Genomic DNA, 18,251 nt, shown 5'->3' on the forward strand with positions numbered 1-18,251 from the left:
TGGATCTATGACCCTCTGCAAGGCGCGGGAACTGATGGGGTCACTCACGCCCGGGCCTTCCCGTACCCCCTCCCTCTACACATACAAGGCAATTGCTTAACGACGTCCCCACACTCTATTTGCACTTATAAGCACAGTAGCTCAATTGTTTACGCCTCTCTACCACCCAAACCCATCCAACCCCTCCAACCTGCGATCCTGCACCCAATCCACACTCCTGGGACAAAGCCTACCCCTCTAAACCCCCAATCCCCTAACCTCCACCACCAAAGCCTTACAGCAAAAGCCTCACAACCCACGCTCCAGCCACCATGCCAATCCAGATGAAATGTGTATCAATAAATGCCTAAATTCCCCTAGACAAAGACATACGCTTCTACGATGGGCACATGCAGACATCCTGTTTGTACAGGAAACACACTTTACATCCCAGAAAAACTTTCCACTAACCAACCAACACTATAAATACAGCTACTTCGCCAACTCACCAGACACCAAGAACAAGGGAGTAGCAATCCTTCTCAAAACCCCTAGCAGAAGTAACAGCAACCGCAGACCCACAGGGTAGGTACGTATCCATCACCGGAAAAATAGGCACCAATAGCTACACATTCTGCTCCCTATACGCACCCACATCTCCTTAACCTGAGTTTTAGCACCAGCACACGCCTGGTGATAGGAGACGACTGCAATGCAGTCCGGTCCCTGGAGCTGGACAGACTAACGCAAATGCAGGGACAACAGCAACCCTCACGGAACGACACGCTGTTTGCACACTTTCTTTCCTCCCAAAATATCCTAGACATCTGGAGAGCCCAACACCCCGCAACGAGAGATTCCACCTTCTACTCTTATCCACACAAGTCCTACTCTTGCATAGATCACTTCCTAATCTCTCCTAACGTCCTATCACAAGTTACAAAAACTGACATCAGCTCAATCATGTGGTCGGACCACGCAAGTTCCCCAAAGCAGATCTGATAGCTCTGCAAGCAGCAGTGAATGCTTTTGTCTGGAACGGTTCCAGACCCAGAATCCGCAGGGATACCTTGTATGTACCCAGGAGATCGGGAGGTCTTGGACTAGCTAACTTCTCACACTATCTTTACGCGGCCCATCTTGCACAGATACAGCAATGACACCTACCACCTAACAAGAAACGCTGGGTAGCCATTGAACATTCCATCTTCGGATGGGACCACCCATCATTATATATGTGGCTTCCTCGACAACATCATCCCCTATCCCCTCCAACGGCTCCCACGATTGCACACTCCCTGGACCTCTGGAACAAACTAAGAGACAGGTACGATCTCTCTTCATACCTGTCCCCCATGACTCGCATTCTCAGAAACAAGCCAATCCCACCCAGGCTTATAGCCAAACACTTTGCCTAATTTGGGAAAAGGGACTTATCGAGACTTGGAAACCTCTACCTCAACGAGCACATCATCGAATATAAAGACATCCCGAACAGCTCATCATTAACCACCTTCAACTATTTCCGATATGTACAGCTTCGCAGCTTTCCAACCAGCCAATCATAGACCAAGCAGTAGCACCACTCCCCACCTTCGAAAAAGAATGCATAACCTTGCCAACCAAAAAAGGCCAGATATTGGATTTATATATGACAATTGCAACACACACCTCACACGTCACTGCCATATATCGCAGCATGGGAAGCAGATCTAGGCCCCCCAGACAAAGCATCCGACTGGTTAGAGATCTGGGAAGCCCTATCATCTCTCACAATCTGCGTCACACATAAGGAGCAAGGATACAAAATGTTATTCCGGTGGTACCTGACGACCCAACGACTGGCGATCATGCACCGTTCCTCATCCAACCTATGTTGGAAAATGTGCAGCAAGGTGGGCAAATTTTATCACTGCTGGTGGACCTGCCCAAAACTGATCCACACATGGCAAGCCATCACATCCCTCCTGTCCAGAATTCTCAGAAAACCATGCCCCATGAATAAATGGGCCGTACTGCTCTCCAAACCTGTAGAACCCTTCACGCGCGCCAAACACAAACTCGTAGTCAGAGTGGCTCTTGCCACACGTAGGGCAATAGGAGAGGTATGGTCAACGACAGGCCTACCTACATAGACCGTCATCGCCAAAAGAATACAAGACTCAATAGACTTGGAGACCCTCCACAAAATCTGGGACCCGTGGCTAACAGGCGACACTTACCTACCTTGGCAATAAACCCACTAGCATCTCAAGGCCAACAACCCTGAAATATCGACTTTATGCAAAGCCCCAAATACCACCCACTCCAACCCGCAACACCACGCAAATCCCCTACCCTAGCCCCTCACTCCCACTCCAACACCATCCCGGTGGGGGAGGGGGGCGGGATCATGGGAAATAAAGGATGGCCACACTCCACGTTAACGCCGACAACTTCTCCTCTACCATTCCTACTAACAATATTCATACTTCCACTCTTATAACCTGTAAAGACCCACTAACCTCCTCAATGCATATTCTTACCCCTACTACACCTTTCTATCAGACTCCCGGGCAAGACACACAAACTATAAGGACTAAAGACCTAGGGCCAAACCAAAGACCACCACCATTTAACGATCGGACATGCACCCAGACAGAACAAGGCATTGGCAACCAAATCCCCCAACCCAATAGCGACTCAACTACGGTCTAGACTCTCAAACTCACCCACCCTTAGGCGGGGCATGACAACTAGGGACCACATACTCATAACTGAAACCATAAGAAACCCTCGAGGGGGGACAACCCACTCAACAGATCGCAAAACACTCTTGCCAACACGTCTTGTGAAATGTGCTTACCATAAATATGTGCAGGACACGAAGCTTGTAACGCTATCTTGATCAAGTCATGATCCTCTCATAGTCAGAAGCCAGTTCATGAGCATGCCCGCACTCAGAGCTTGTACTATACTGTACTGTAACTAACCTTTTTGCTTCTCTGTTTCTCATAAGCGTATGTACTGACCGTTAATTCATAACAACATAAAATAAATAATTTTGGAGATGAAAAAAAAAAAAGTACAATTAAGCGTAGATGAGGCCTCCTGTCAGGTATTGAAATTGGGGTTGCCTCAGGCTTAGTGCACCTTTTGTCTCGTATTTAAAAGTACACTATAGGCACCAAGAGACCATTAGCTTAATGAAGTATTTTTGGATAGATCTTGCCCCTGAAGTCTCACTGATAAATTATTTTGTTTTAAGGAGTTAAACCACTTTGTTTATACAGCCCTAGTCACACCTCCCTGCATATGACTTGCACAGCTTTCCTAAACACTTCCTGTAAAGAGAGATTGAATGTTTAAACTACCTTAAACAGTCTTTTTAATTTAGAATTTCTTATATCCTGCTCTAATAGCCTCTTAGACGGGCTCCCATTGATGTCAAAATGATCTTCTGTCAATGATTATCTTCTGTCATTTGATAAGTAATTAAATAAAACATACTGATGAAGGAAGTTGATGAACAAAAAACTTGAACAGTTTGAATCCCATTAAAGAGAGGATTTAACAGTTTACTTTATAAATGATCATTATTAATTTTTTTTTTTTTTTTTTTTTAAACACAATGAAAGGACTTTGATGTCACATGGCACAACAGGTAAAGCCTCTCTCCTCCAGCTGGGACCAAAAAGAGATTGTGATACAGGCTGTCATGCTCAGATATCTGCCTGGCCGATCTAGATAGCTCTTTGTTGTCATGGTGGATATGCACAAAGAAGGGAACTGTAACAAATAATATGGTTGTACATTGTGTGCCGAGTGTTTAAAAATCTGGTTCCTGTCAAATAAAATGAGTTGCTGTTTGCATCAAGAAGAAGCTCGTTTGTCTCTTCCTTGAGGTCTCACAGATATGTTGCTATTTATTGTCCTCTATAAAGTAGTAACTCGTGGAGTATTGCCAGAGGACTAGATAGATAAAATATCCTGTAGTAACGAGATACCAGTGCAGTATATTCTGCATTGCCCTTGGATACACTACCAAAGCTGAGTCAGGGCCGGCCTTAGGCCTTTAGGCGCCCTGTGCGAAAAATGTTGTCTGTGTATGTGATAGTAGACCGACTCGGCGCTGGGGACTCTCTTCCCTCTTATGATGTCATCGGCTTAATGCGCGGCAAGAGCCGTGCACGCATTCTGCCAGTCCATTGGAAAACATTCTCAATGCTTTCCTATGGTTGCTGGTGTCTTCTCACTGTGAAAATCACAGTGAGAAGCGCAGAAGCGCCTCTCGCGGCTGTCAATGAGACAGCCACTAGAGGCTGGATTAACCCATATGTAAACATAGTTTCTCTGAAACTGCCATGTTTACTGCAAAAAGGGTTAATCCTAGCTGGACCTGGTGCCCAGACAACTTCATTGAGCTGAAATGGTCTGGGTGCCTATAGTGGTCCTTTAAGTGGGGAAATGGTAGGCATTGGCATTATAAGCATTGTAGTTCAACATTCTCTGGGGATCTAGCTTTTGTCCAGTCCCCAGAGTTAAACATTTAGTCTGCAAGATTAAATATTTTGATTGGTCATTGCTCTGGCGCTGACTACTTTGTTCCACTTTGCCAAAATTGCTCATGCACTTCTCAGTCCTCAAGCTGAAAAGTCTCAAAGGGAGTATATTATTTTGCACAGTGTCAGATCTAGTTATACACGTACATAATTCAATTATTCACATATCCCTCCTTGACTTGAATTTGCATAATCTAAACAGCATTTGTAATTTTAGGTTATTTGCATATTGTTTGAATGTCCTAAAACCCATTCTGCTTATGAGTTGTGAGTTCGGGCAATGGGAAGTCTGTAATATGTTCAGACACTATGTCAATTGTGGGTAATGAGCTTGTCTCCCAAACTGATTTGCTGTGTATAGACATGCCACACATTGTGATTTCTATCTACTGAAGACAACAAACTGTTATGCAAACATTTTTCTTAAGACGTCTTGCAAGAGCAAAGCAACCAAAGAAAATGTTCTTGCCTGGGAACAGTTATCTTTGGATGACTATAGATCTTTGATGTGATATATTTTTATTCCATTGCTACTGGCAGGTCATTATTCACCAGATCTCTCTATCTATTTAAAGCTTGAGTAGATGAAATGCAGCAGGGGAAAAAAATGAACATTTAGTCATTTCCGCTTCCACAAAGCCTTCAGCAGACTTGTTCTCTGTTTTGCTTCATTTAAGGCTTTTAATATTTAATTTCTTTATTTCTATTTTTTGTTTATATCATTTAAGTTTATTTTTTTTATGCCATAATTTTATTTTTTATTACAACTCAGAACTTGGCATAGTTTTTTTTTATTTTTTTTCATTTTATTTATTTTTTTGCTGTGTATCGGTCACCATTTAAATGCTATGAGACTGCAACTCTTTAAGGCAAGGAATTTTTTATTTTTTAAATCTCAATTTTGTTTTGCACCCAACCACTACAGTGTGTTGTAGTGCTTATAGTGCCATGTTGCCCTCCCAATGTAAGTAGTGAAACTATTGCTAATGGCTTGACAACTTACCTGGGGTCTTGACTGACACCAGTCACCTCCTCCATTGACATCCAGAAGGTTACTGCTTGGAACTAGTCTGACGGTAAAGTCAGGGCTTAGCTAAAGTGAGCTAAAGAAATCTCTGAGCAGTGGAGGGGTATTTGATGCTTGGCAGATCACGTTAGTTGGCTCTTGGAGTATTCCTCTCACCTGCCTTTTAAAATACGTCTTCCTTTTTGTGTGTTACTGTAGCTGGCATGTGACGTCATAGCCCAGTTTGTTTCTCCAATAACGCTTTACCAGACGCCTTTGCCTAATTTTGGGTTCCAGTGCAGCAGTTCACAGAACTAATGAGCTATAAAATATATTATTAGAAGGAATTGGTCAATTGATGTCTGAAGTGCTCCTTTAAAACAACCAATTGCTTATTTGGGTATAAACAGACCTATTTCTATGTTACTAACAAAAACATAGTTTAATTTGAAATGTAAAAACAAGACAATCAGGCTCCGTAAAATGTGCATGGTGCATTTTGTACAGTTGTTAACCAGTCTTGGGGGAAAAAAAATTGCTATAAAACCAGCAGTCAGTGCTTGAATAAGAGACGCTATTTCCCAGAATGCATTTCCTGTGCAATCTCGCAGTATTCTGTGCATCTCAAATTATGATACTTAGTGACAATTTTATTTGCTTTTATCATCTGAGCATTGTTAGTACTGTGAAGTTCAAGTCACTAAATTCACTACAGATGTTTATCGTGAAGCACCACTTATTGCTTTGGTATCTGCGTGTCAAAGTCGAGCCCTTATCTTTTCTTTCAGCTTCCTGCTGTGTGCCTGCAACGTAGCAAAGCTTCATCAAATGAGAAATTCCTTTCTAATAATTGACAATTTTGTATGTAGTTTAAAATGGGGATGGGATTCTAATGGGCTGCAATAATCAATTTAATGACTATTCCCCTTAGAATCAGTCAAATCATTTCCTAAGCTGTGCACATTTCCTTAACCCATTAGTTGACACAGTGACAATTCCCCTTTCTTTGATTTCTTTCTTGCGTCTGTTTGCTTTTCTGTTGCAGTAATTTAATGCGATATTGAGGCAAAATACAAATCAACATTTTTTAAAAGGAAAATAATGATGTTTAATCCATATGATCGCTGAACAATTTAATCCTTTAACAAGAGAAGAAACAATCTGAGTTAGTGAAATAGTTTCTAAAATACACAATTAGTCAGTATTTGACATATCCTAGTAGCAGATACCACCCTTATCACAAGTTATACTTTGATTAGCTTAAGGTTTTTAGCCAATAATATTGAATTTAAATCCTAAAACATGCAAATGAACACAAAAAAATACAGCCTCATTGTTTACAATAAGATGCACATTTTTCTGTTATTCTGAATTTCCTCAAAGCCTAAACATTTTACACATGTAAATATTTCTAAAACAAAAATAATACATCTGTAAGTGTGCTGTGTAATATAAAATTACAAAAAGCTCACTAGTATTGCACCAAATATATAGCTTTTTCGTTTAATTCTCTGGTTGGGGGAGCTCAGTTAGGGTATTTAATATAATTTTATTTATCCCTGTATTTAATACAAATATATATTTGTGAAGCGTCTTGCAGCTAGGTGAACCAATTTAAAGGAACACTATAGGGTCACTAAAGGTAGGAAAACTTACCTTATTTCCAGCGTGGCACTGGCCCCGCGTCAATCTGCCTCCTTGCTGACATCATCAGGATTTAATTATTTTGGCCAATTCAATGCTTTCCCGTAGGAAAAGCATTGGGTTGGCTAAAATCCGCAAGGAGACTGGACGGGGGCATGGCCAAAATCCAGCTGAACCAATCAGCACTCCCTCATAGACATTAATTGAATCAATGCATCTCTAGAGCATGCAGAGCATGTAGATGCTGAATGGCAGTGCTGCACACTGTGCAACACTGTACCAGGATGCACCACTAGTGACCATCTGAGAAGTGGCCCCTGGAGTTGTCCCTAAGGGGCGATGCAAACACTGCCTTTTCTCTGAAAATCCGCAACCATAGAGAAACAGAGAAATTAAACAATGATGTGTTATGCATGAAATGTATCTGTTCTGAAAATTGGTGCAGGTAAGGAAAATCGAGAAGTCACCTATTCAATGTCTGTTAGTTCCAGCGGTTTTAACGGTGTCTGCCAAACTTTAGTACTTTTAGACCACTTTTCTAAACAAGATATGTTTTATACATAACTCACATTGATTCTGTTTCTCCACTTAGCCTTCTCTGATCTGGACTATGATGTAATTTACTCCTTGATTAATATACATTTAAAAGAAAACGGTTCAACACTTGGGAGACCAAAAGTAATACCTAACTTAATATACTGTATGCCTCTTTGTGGGTATGAGGCCCACAGACAGGAGAGGATACTTTATGACAATGTCGACATTTGTCGCCCCACGGGCGCTCGGGTATTTATAGAGGATGGTAATGAGCCTTTTATCATATATGCACTGAAGGCATATGGTCTCAAACCAAGTGATTAATGACTGGATGATTTGAGTTATCTCTCGGTAGTTGCAGTATCTCTGAACCCCCAACCTCTCCACCCCCCCACTAATCCCCCCCCAAACCAGCAAAATATCAAGGGCTCCAAACCCAGGGGAAAAATGTGTTATGCATCATCTGAAACATGGTAGAGGCAGTAGACCTGAGAGTGTGGTGGATCACTAATCTGTCTCACATGGCCATGTCAGTTGTGGGACAACAAATACATGGATAAGCTTAAGTGACATGGGGAGATAGATCTGTGGGAGGTCTGGCCATCATTTTTTTTTTCTTTTAATTATAACATTTATATACTGAAGTCTATTTGAAATGTTGTTATATATTCATTATTATGTGACCAAAATATTTTCACAAAACTGTATAGTGAATAGCTTGAGTGGAAAGTCTGATGGTGTGTTGCAGAGAGGCCAAAGCAAATATTGTTCTGTTGCACATAAACCGTAACATTGAAACTCAGGCAATTTGCATTTCTGCTCTTTTGAATTATTGTGAATATAGAATAGGACCAAGTTAGCAAGGAAAATGTCAAACTGTCACATTTTGCATCTAAATGGCGTGGTTGAAATTTCCCCTCACTTCATAATATTTCAGGTTATTTATTAACAAACCGTATATTTTATTGTAGTTATTGTAGAGCTGCTGTCTGCTACACCAGTGCACACTAAAACAAGACATGGCTCGATAAGAGTTAAAGGCAAAAAAGCTATTTTTTTTTTATTTTTATATATTGTCTTTAGTTAACCCCTCTATTTAACAAATATGTATATGAGAAACATGTCAATTAAAATAAAATATAGAAATAGTGGCCACAGTACAAATTTAGAAAGATTTGAAGGATGCAAAACATAAAGGAACACTTCAAGTACCATAAGCACTACAACTCGCCATGTTGTCCCTCCCTTCCACATTGTAGGTAGTCAAACCTTTTTTTTTTTTATCGATTTTGCTTCTTGCTTGGTGTTCTCTGGGCACTGCTCCCTGTCTCCACTACTAATGCCAAAACCTGGAAAATCCTGCTTAGGGCAATGCATGGCTTAAAGGTCAACTGTCATCAAATTTTTACTTCTAACTTTTTTTAAAGTTTCTTTATTTATGATGTATTTATTCATTTTTTGTTAAAATGTCACTTTATCTGGAGCCATGTTCGGTAAGTCTCTTCTGTTATCTGACCAACTGTTGCCCAGCATTTCTGCTGCATTAAATAGTACAGTCTGACCCAACATGGCTTTTCAGCAAGATAAAGAATGGAATTGTTTTTCAAAGAAACTAATATATGTCATTAAAAAAAAAAAAAAAATCAAATTCCAGTAGCTGTAATAAATTTTAAAATAAATTATAAGTGACATTTTTTTGTCAAAAGTGGTAGGAACGTCCGGCTCTACAGCATTGGTAATGGAACCGATGGACCCCAGTTTAGAACTAAAATAGCTGTAGCAGTTATGGTGAATGGAGTGTTCCTTTGCACAGGCTAAGTTATAAAGACACAATGGCCGAGGATAAACCTGCACATATTGTTAAGTCCCCTGTGTGAGATTCTTACTGTTTTAATGTGTATTGCATAATTTTTTTTAAATGTATTCATTCGATTTAATTAAAGGACACAGGACACTATATGTGGGTGTACGGATGCCATTGGGACGTCAGAGCCACAGACATCATCGAACCCATGGACAAAAGCACAGAAAGAGGGATAGGATAAAGGGAGTTATCCAAGAAGAAGGTCATGATGAATCATCTGCTCATGGCAAGTATCCTCCATGTAATATTTTATTTTTCATCAGTTTATTGAGATACCAGCAAACATTCCAGTTTAAAATGAAATGACTTCCTGAAACTAAGCACAGTTCTATTCATAATATGTGTTGTATTTCTTCTTTACAAAGCTGCTGAAATTATTTGTTGTATACCCTATGATTTGATAATTGCTCAACAAAGATAACTTTTTTTTTCTTTTATATATAAGAATAATATAGACCTATTTGTAAAGCTATAGTGATTAGCTAATTATTTAGGTATCAAGCAACAGCTTGTGCATACAAAAAATCAAACCATCCATTGGCCTGGATGATCTTAGCCAGGCCATTGCTTACCATAATAAAGTATTGAGAGGCTAGTGCTCATGCACAGCAAATAGCCTTGCTGCTCCAATCAGTATCTCATCATAGGGAAGCATTGATTTATTGCATCTCTAGGGGGAGTGCTCAAAGATTGCAGGACCTAATCCAAGAAGTCCCTCTTGTGGCTGTCTGAGTGACTGCCACTAGAGGTGGATTTAGACAGCAGTGTATACACTGTCTTTTCTGTGACTAGTGCCCTTCTAAGGTTGATAGTACATTAAAAATATATTAGGAATTTTAAAGAACTTGCATAAAGTAGTTAGTGAGCAGTGGGATTGCTTATAGAATTTACAGCAGGATATCCGGAAGTAAACCACCAACAGAAGAATATTTTTGGCCTTTGTTAAGAAAATAGCAGCGTGTTAAGATTTGCTGTATTTTAATGCTAGATTTAGTAATGTTACAAAAATCTTTTGATTGGAATTTTTTTACATGAGTGGAAAGTTTAATTTTCTAGCTAGAGTAAGATCTGGTATATTTAAATTTGATACAGAGACTTAAAGGAGCACTATAGTACCAGGAAAACAAACTTGTTTTCATGACACTATAGGGTTATTGGGTCCCACCCTCGTAGTCCCCTCCCGCTTATCTTAATCCTGCATCAGGCTCCCTCGGCGCAGGTGACCTCTCCTCCTATGCCGACGTCCGCTCCGAATGCACGGCAAGAGCCGCGCCATGCATTCAAACCGCTCAATGTTTTCCTATGGACGTCTAGCATGTCCTCAATGCGATTTTCGCATTGAGGATTGCGGAAGCGCCTCTAGTGGCTGTCTGGGAGACAGCCACTAGAGGCTGGATTAACCCTCAATGTAAACATAGCAGTTTCTCTGAAACTGCTAAGTTTACAGCTGCAGGGTTAAAACTAGGGGGACCTGGCACCCAGACCACCATTGAGGTGAAGTGGTGTGGGTGCCTATAGTGGTCCTTTAATTAAAGCAGTGCTAGGCAACCTTTGTCACTCCAGATGTTGTGGGTTACATCTCCCATAATGCTCTTACAGCCATATTGCTTGCAAAGTAATAGAGGAGATGTAGTCTACAAAATCTGAAGTGCCGAAGTTTGCCTGCCCCTGCCTTAAGGAACAGTTAAAGACAAAATACAGAAATTGCTATTTTATATTATATTTTTCTACATTCTCAAACTTCTGAGATGTTGCTGCAACATTTTGATCCTACATATAGCCATCAAGCCATAATCCACACAATTTCTTATGAGGGGAATTATTTTAAAGTAGTTTTAAAAGAAAGTCATGTTTACAACGAAATGCCTGAAGGGACATGCTATAGACACAATAACTTTTACATTGAGCTGTAGTGTCCCTTTAAGAATTGTAGTTTTGTTGTTGAAAATTAAACTTTTAGTTAATTTTTTTCCAATGGGCAGACCTCTCCTAATCCAGAAAGCATAGCAAGAACCGCTCTTAAAAGAGCTAGTGATTGTAATCCCATGGGAGTACAGAGAAATAGCAACCCCCAGGGTATATACAACCGTTCCCCCCACACATTAGATGAGACTCTATGTTTTAACGATGCCACACTGGCCTCTTATGACAATCTCCATGCAAAGGGTACTCCCACATGGATCTTGTTTGGGATGCCAACACAAAGACACAGACCAATAAGAACAGTGATCAAATGCACGACACTCCCATAACAAACATGTAATCCCTCCCCTCTGCCTGGGAGATAATTGAGTCAGATACTGTATCAATCCAATTATCCTTGGCAGAAAAAACACATTTCTAAAAAAAGTCCCAAAAGTACCACAAAACACATAATATCCCCACAATATCCCTGATAGCCCTGATATGGGTGACCAACATATCCAAAAATCACCCAGATCAGTTCAAGGGTTCAGAAATTCTATGGAAGTCATTTATTTGACCGACCGCAGGCATAGTCCCATAACCGAAAATAGTTCTATAGAATCGCGGCTAAGTACTGCTGGAGGACCGACCGGGAACCGCGATGTCTTCAGGCTGAAAATAGTTACAGGGCATTCGCGGCTAAGCCCCCTGAAGTCTATTCGCGGTTTTGGTCCATGCGAACAAGATGGCCGCCACCTTATGGTCGAATGGCTTCAGGAGTTCGAAGTGTCGTTTTGAAAGTTTGAATTGTTCCTATTACAAGTCCCAACAGGCACAAATAGTGTTTTCAATTACGGTTTAACACAGGGGCCGTAGTCACAGGGTAGGAGGCTGGCAAACAGGCCCCTCCAAAAGCCAGTGGCTAGGTCACTTTCGCCACATTAACCTTCCAATGCCGCAAAGGTTTTTTAAAAAGAGCACTTGCACTTTGACTTTGCTCATTTTGGGAAAGCTGGAATTTTGTGAATGTGGGACATGTATGGTTTCTTTTTGCTTGTTTTGCTTTTTTTTTTTTTATGTATTTGTTATTGAAATATAATACAATCATTTAGTACCCATGACATTGCACAGTTCAGGCAATTGAATGGTAGTAATAGTATTATTATTTAGCAATGGTAAAAGTGTTTTCTGATGGTATAGCTGCTGTCCACTATGAATAAAATCACAATACTGTTGTGTAAGTTTCTCTCTAAGGTTGTTTTCTTAGTAATACATATATGTAAACCCAAATACAACTTCAATTTAGCTTGAAGAAAGCACGAAATAAGAATATAAACAAGAAGACTTATAATGAGCTGCGGCTGATGCAGTATTGATGTCTGGTTGGCAGTTCTTTATTTTGATGAGGGAAGATAGGCGTGAAATGCTGTAACAGTGTAAAGAGGGATATAACTATTAATGATCAGGTGAAGCTTTATATTGTTACAGGGAGTTTCAGTTGCATTGAAAGGAAACTGTGTACGTCTATTGGGCGTGTGGCCTGACCTCAGTTTAAATAAAAATCTAATACGGGGAAGGTGTTCTATCCTGATAAATGGATAGAGTGAGGCTAAATAGTGCTCAACTGGATCAGGCTTCACCAGTCCTGTATAATAAACTAAATAAAAGACACAATAAATAGAAAAGGAGGGTACCAGGAGCTACTATTAAATGTAAAGGAGAGAGAAAATGGCTCTGATTCAGTATGTGATAAAAAAAAAATTTAAAACAGATAATCTAAAAAACGTAAAATACCTAGGTGTTAAAGCTACTGAATAGAAACTAGTATTAAACACTAAACAATAATAGTATAAAACACTAAACCTTTTTTTTTGTATTTATTATTTTATACTATCTCCCATTCAGTAGTTTTAACACATTTTACTACTTTTATATTATACATTTTTATCTTTTTATTACATATTGCATAAGAGCATTTCTTTTTCTCTCTTCCTGCCTTCTTGCGGATTACATTTTATATCCTAAATAGTAGCTGCTGGTCCCCCAATATTTTTTTTACTCTTTTTTTTTTTTTTTTTACTGTTTTTATTTTTTTTGTGAGCTCAGTTTGCCTGTATTATTGTACAGACAAAAGAAATTAGCTTACTATATGATACACTAGAAAGACACACCCCCAAAAAGTGTACCTCACACACACTATATAAAATATGCACAAAAGCGTGTATAAAACCCCAAGGGTGATATACACAGGTAGAGGGTGGTACAAAACAATACAACCTGTTTATGGCTGATCGTGAACGTGGAATCTATTGAATAGCAAAAATACAAAATATGGTGAAGTAAATAAGGCAAAGATAAATTTTGCACGTGGTAGAGAACTTACAAAAGAGAGATGGTAATCACGCCTGTCACCCTGTCAGGGGTATTGTCCAAATGAAGGATCAGATGTATATGATAGAGACTGGATAGCAGTGGAAGCAGGTGTCTGTCTCGTAGTATATGGAGAGGAGAGGTTCCAGATTCAATCGCTTATATGGCAATATCACTTTGGCTCAGGAATAAAAGAAAATAGAAATAGTGCAGATTGTATAAAATTTACAAAATTTATTACAAAGATTGCACTTACAGAAAATCAGTGGTAAAACAGCATGTCTCCATAATGAAGTTTTGGTCTGGTCTCCAGATGGTGATAGAAAGAGATCCAAAATTGGAGATGCACAAAAACAATAAAATAAAATAAAATGGAATGGACTATAATAACAGTGCTGGTTATTAGCATAAAATGTCCAGAGTGTAGTATCCAACGCGTTTCGTCACTATAGTGACTTCCTCAGGGATGTAGATATGCTGTAATCTTCATGGTTTATATACCATATCAGTTTTCAAATTTCGCGGGGAAAATTCTCCGGTCACATGTTACTTCCGGTTTTCGGCCATTTGACTTCCTGTGTTCCACCTTGTAACGCATGACATCACTTCCGGTTTCGGGTTAATTCTGATCGAGGAGAGCCCTTATCTGATAGTACTAATAGTAGTGCAGCAGAGACTTCCTGCGTTCCACCTTGGAACGCATGACATCATTTCTGGTTTCAGGTACAAACTGGTCAGGGGGGAGTCCCTATCTGCTGGCACAAAAGGTGGTGCAGCAGAAAAGGTTTCCCCCCTAAACAACCCTTAGACAATAGGTTCCCATTACACATCAATAGGGCAAAACAGAGAACTGTATGACCTTAGAAAAAAACTGGCATGCAGAACATCATGAAGAACCAATGAAAAATACTTTTTTCAATGCATTATATACTCTGTAATATCAGAATACATGGCTTCAAAGGATTTTTTATATATGAAGCCCAAAATATAAAACAAGAAATAAATAATACTAATAAAAATAAAAATAAAAAATAAATAAAAAAGCTAAGCATACAGTTCAAAATCCAACCTATAATGTATAATGGAACAGCATAGATAGGTATTTAGCAATGACTAGATATATTTCAAGGATTATATGCATAAGAATTATAAAACATACATAGAAAACTTTGCAAATTATATAACATATATACAATAGAATACATGGATATGGTTATACAAATATGGAGTGAAAATGGTTCAACATCCATCTATAAAGTAGAAATAAAAATTAGTATCCATATAACATATATAATATACTATATCCAAACATCAAGATAATATGGGTGGATATAGATAAGTTTCAAACAACCATAAATAAGATAAGGGTATGTAGAAAAGGGAGGAAAGCAGTCAAAGAACATTAGGATGGAAGAAAGATGGTTTTTAAGGTTACTCTGTATATTATTAAATTAAACCAGTTAGATCAATATCTTGGTTTAAACCGGTTTTTAGTGTTCTTAAATTATATATCCATTCTGCTTCTTTTTTAATTAGCTCCTGCATTCTATTACCTCCCCTCCAATGTACATCTATCTTGTCGATTCCAAAGGCACGGAAAGTCGACCATTCAAACAAACTGCATGTATTGCAGTGTCTGGGAACACTGTGGTCGCTTTTTTTGTTTCTTATATTGAGAAAATGTTCTCTGAACCTAATATGCAGTTTACGGGTGGTTCTGCCTACATATTGTGCCCCACACCCACATTGGAGCAAATATATGGCATAGGTGGCAGTACAATGTAAAAATTTTTTAATTTGGTATGTTTTTTGAGTATATGTGCCCTTGAAATCGACAATCTTTCTTTCTAAATGTGTACATGTGGAACACTTTCCACATTTATGGAAACCGGGAGTTTTTGAGGACTCCAAAAAATGTTTCTTTGGTTTGTTGGTATTTAGAAGGCTAGGGGCCAATTGAGATTTTAGATTGTCCGCTTTGCTATATATGACCTGGGGTTTGTTTGGTAGAATCTGGCCTAATACTTCGTCCTGTTTAAGGATTGCCCAGTGTTTTTTTAAAATATTTTCAATCTTTTTGGCATGCATATTATATTTTGTTATAAATGCAAATTCAAACTTTCCCCGGTTATGGTTCCCCTTTTGTTTATCTATTAAAAATTCAGATCGGTTCTTTGTTTTTATACTTTGTATATCTATGTCGATTTTTTTCCTATTGTATCCCTTCTCTACATATCTGTTTTTTATGATTCGAGATTGTTCTTCAAAAGAATGTATATCGGAGCAATTTCTTCTCATACGGATTATTTGTCCCTTAGGGATATTATCCAACCATAATGGATGGTGTAGACTGTTGTTTTTAATAGCAGTATTACAGTCGGTTTTTTTAAAAAATGTCTTAGTTCTTAATGTATTTTCCTCGGTTTTTTTTTTTTTTTTTTTTTTGGTTTTTTTGTTGCAGTATTTCTGCAGTATTTATCTTTGCACGTTCACGATCAGCCATAAACAGGTTGTATTATTGTACACCTTCTGAAATGTCCTATAAAAAATGAACACCAATGGGATTATTCACTAAGCACTGAATGTTTTTAGGATAGAAAGAATTTGGTGAAAATTACCAGATTTCTATTAGATATATTTCTCAAAATGTCATATTTCTCAAAATGAGCGTCATTCAATTCATAATATTTGGTGTCTGGTTTAAAACTAAATATTTTTTTGCGCGTGAATCCTATATAAAATATAGGATTTCAATATTTACCGTGCACAAACAAAATACAGATTTTTACCAGATCTTATGCATATACAGGCAAATATGGTAAATAAATTCACTTCACTATTTCACATCTGTGCTCTCATTCAATGAATGACTGAGCTTCAGAAGCCAGATGTCATTTAGCCTGCAGGTTAGGACCTTTGGTGCCCAGCAGGTCCCAGGTAAGAGAGTATAAACCATTGCAAAACAGTTTGCTCCATTATCAGGGAACAGCACCCTGTAATACACCATCTTCTGGACAGAGGGATGGGGTCTTATATTAATGGAAAATAAGGTAGGACAAGTCTCTGGTTTCTCCCCCCATCTGTCAGTATTATAGAATCTGGATATTGATATTGATTGATGTATGAACGGTGTCTGGATTACCAGTCCAAATACAAATTCAATTGGTGGATCCAATTGAAGTTTGCAGATTTGCACCGGGCAATCGGACTTAATAAATAAACGTCCACATATACTCCCAATATACATCTGATTGGTCATGGCTGTGAGTAGCACAAAAATGTACAGAAACCCTCAGAATTAATAAATAAGTAAAACAATGAGTCTGAAATAGATGTTCTGCACAAGATAAGCCTTAATTTAAATATATTTTTTGTTTTTTTACATTGGCTCATGCTAACCTCCACTTCATTTATGTTGGGTTTATAAACCCTGTTTGTGTCTGCTATTTAGATTAGGAAATTCAGGCATCAAACAACAGTTTACGATCTTCTGGTCCTTTTGAAGCGTGTTGCATGACTGTATTTAATCTTTTATCAAATGGTTACATTTTTTTTTTTTGTAATCTTTAGCAAAGAGGTTTTGAAAATTCCCACAGAATTTCAAACTAGCAGCCGTCCACCACTGATGAATAATCAAATCTTGAAACTGCAGTTTCACTATTGAATATGTTAATTTGTTTGAAATAATGTTTCAAGCCCATTGATGCAAATGCATTTTTTTTTTTTTATGGCCTGATCACTATACATGTCCATTTCAAAGTAGCTTGATTTGTAATTTTTTTCCCTGTTGGTTGGTTGTTTTTTTTTGTGTGTTTAGATACTCCTTCCCAGCGAGTACAGTTCATCCTTGGAACAGAGGAGGATGAAGAGCATGTGCCTCATGAACTCTTTACGGAGCTGGATGAGATCTGTGTTAAAGAGGGCGAGGATGCAGAGTGGAAAGAGACAGCAAGGTATTTGAAGCATTTTTTTCTATTTTCATTTGAATGTATGATTTATGTATTTTTTTTTTTAATACCACTGTAGCTCAGAGTTTCTATTATCAATGATTTTCAGTTCTCCGGTACAATTTTTAAAATGAAATTAATTCCTTTATTAAAACGCATTCTTTTAAAATGTATATTTTTTTATTTTTTTAAACTTTCTATAATACTAGTAGTATGACCTCTCTGATGCATTTCAGTGTGTTTAAGGACCCCATAGCAGTGTACGGTTTGTTTGGGTTTTGTTTTGATTAAATTATATACATATGTCTTGGTTGTTCTACACTGACATTGAGGCATTATGGAGACCTATTAAAGGAACACTATAATGTTAGTATTACTAAGCTGTATTCCTAACACTATAGTACGTGTGTATCCCTCAGTAATCAAAGGGTTAAATATCCTTTAAAAACACTTACATC

General features: G+C 38.5%; 1 protein-coding gene across 1 annotated transcript in view; it reads left to right on the forward strand.

The window, feature by feature from the left end:
* The window catches only part of LOC134569204 (electroneutral sodium bicarbonate exchanger 1), a 240,494-nt gene that overhangs the window by 170,187 nt on the left and 52,056 nt on the right, over nucleotides 1–18,251 (forward strand). Inside the window, exons 3-4 of the mRNA XM_063428122.1 lie at nucleotides 9,651–9,797; nucleotides 17,664–17,799. Of these exons, the coding sequence (XP_063284192.1) occupies nucleotides 9,651–9,797; nucleotides 17,664–17,799 (283 nt within the window). The remainder of the gene's footprint in view (nucleotides 1–9,650; nucleotides 9,798–17,663; nucleotides 17,800–18,251) is intronic.

This window comes from Pelobates fuscus, chromosome 1, assembly GCF_036172605.1.
Source record: "Pelobates fuscus isolate aPelFus1 chromosome 1, aPelFus1.pri, whole genome shotgun sequence".
Classification (NCBI taxonomy): domain Eukaryota; kingdom Metazoa; phylum Chordata; class Amphibia; order Anura; family Pelobatidae; genus Pelobates; species Pelobates fuscus.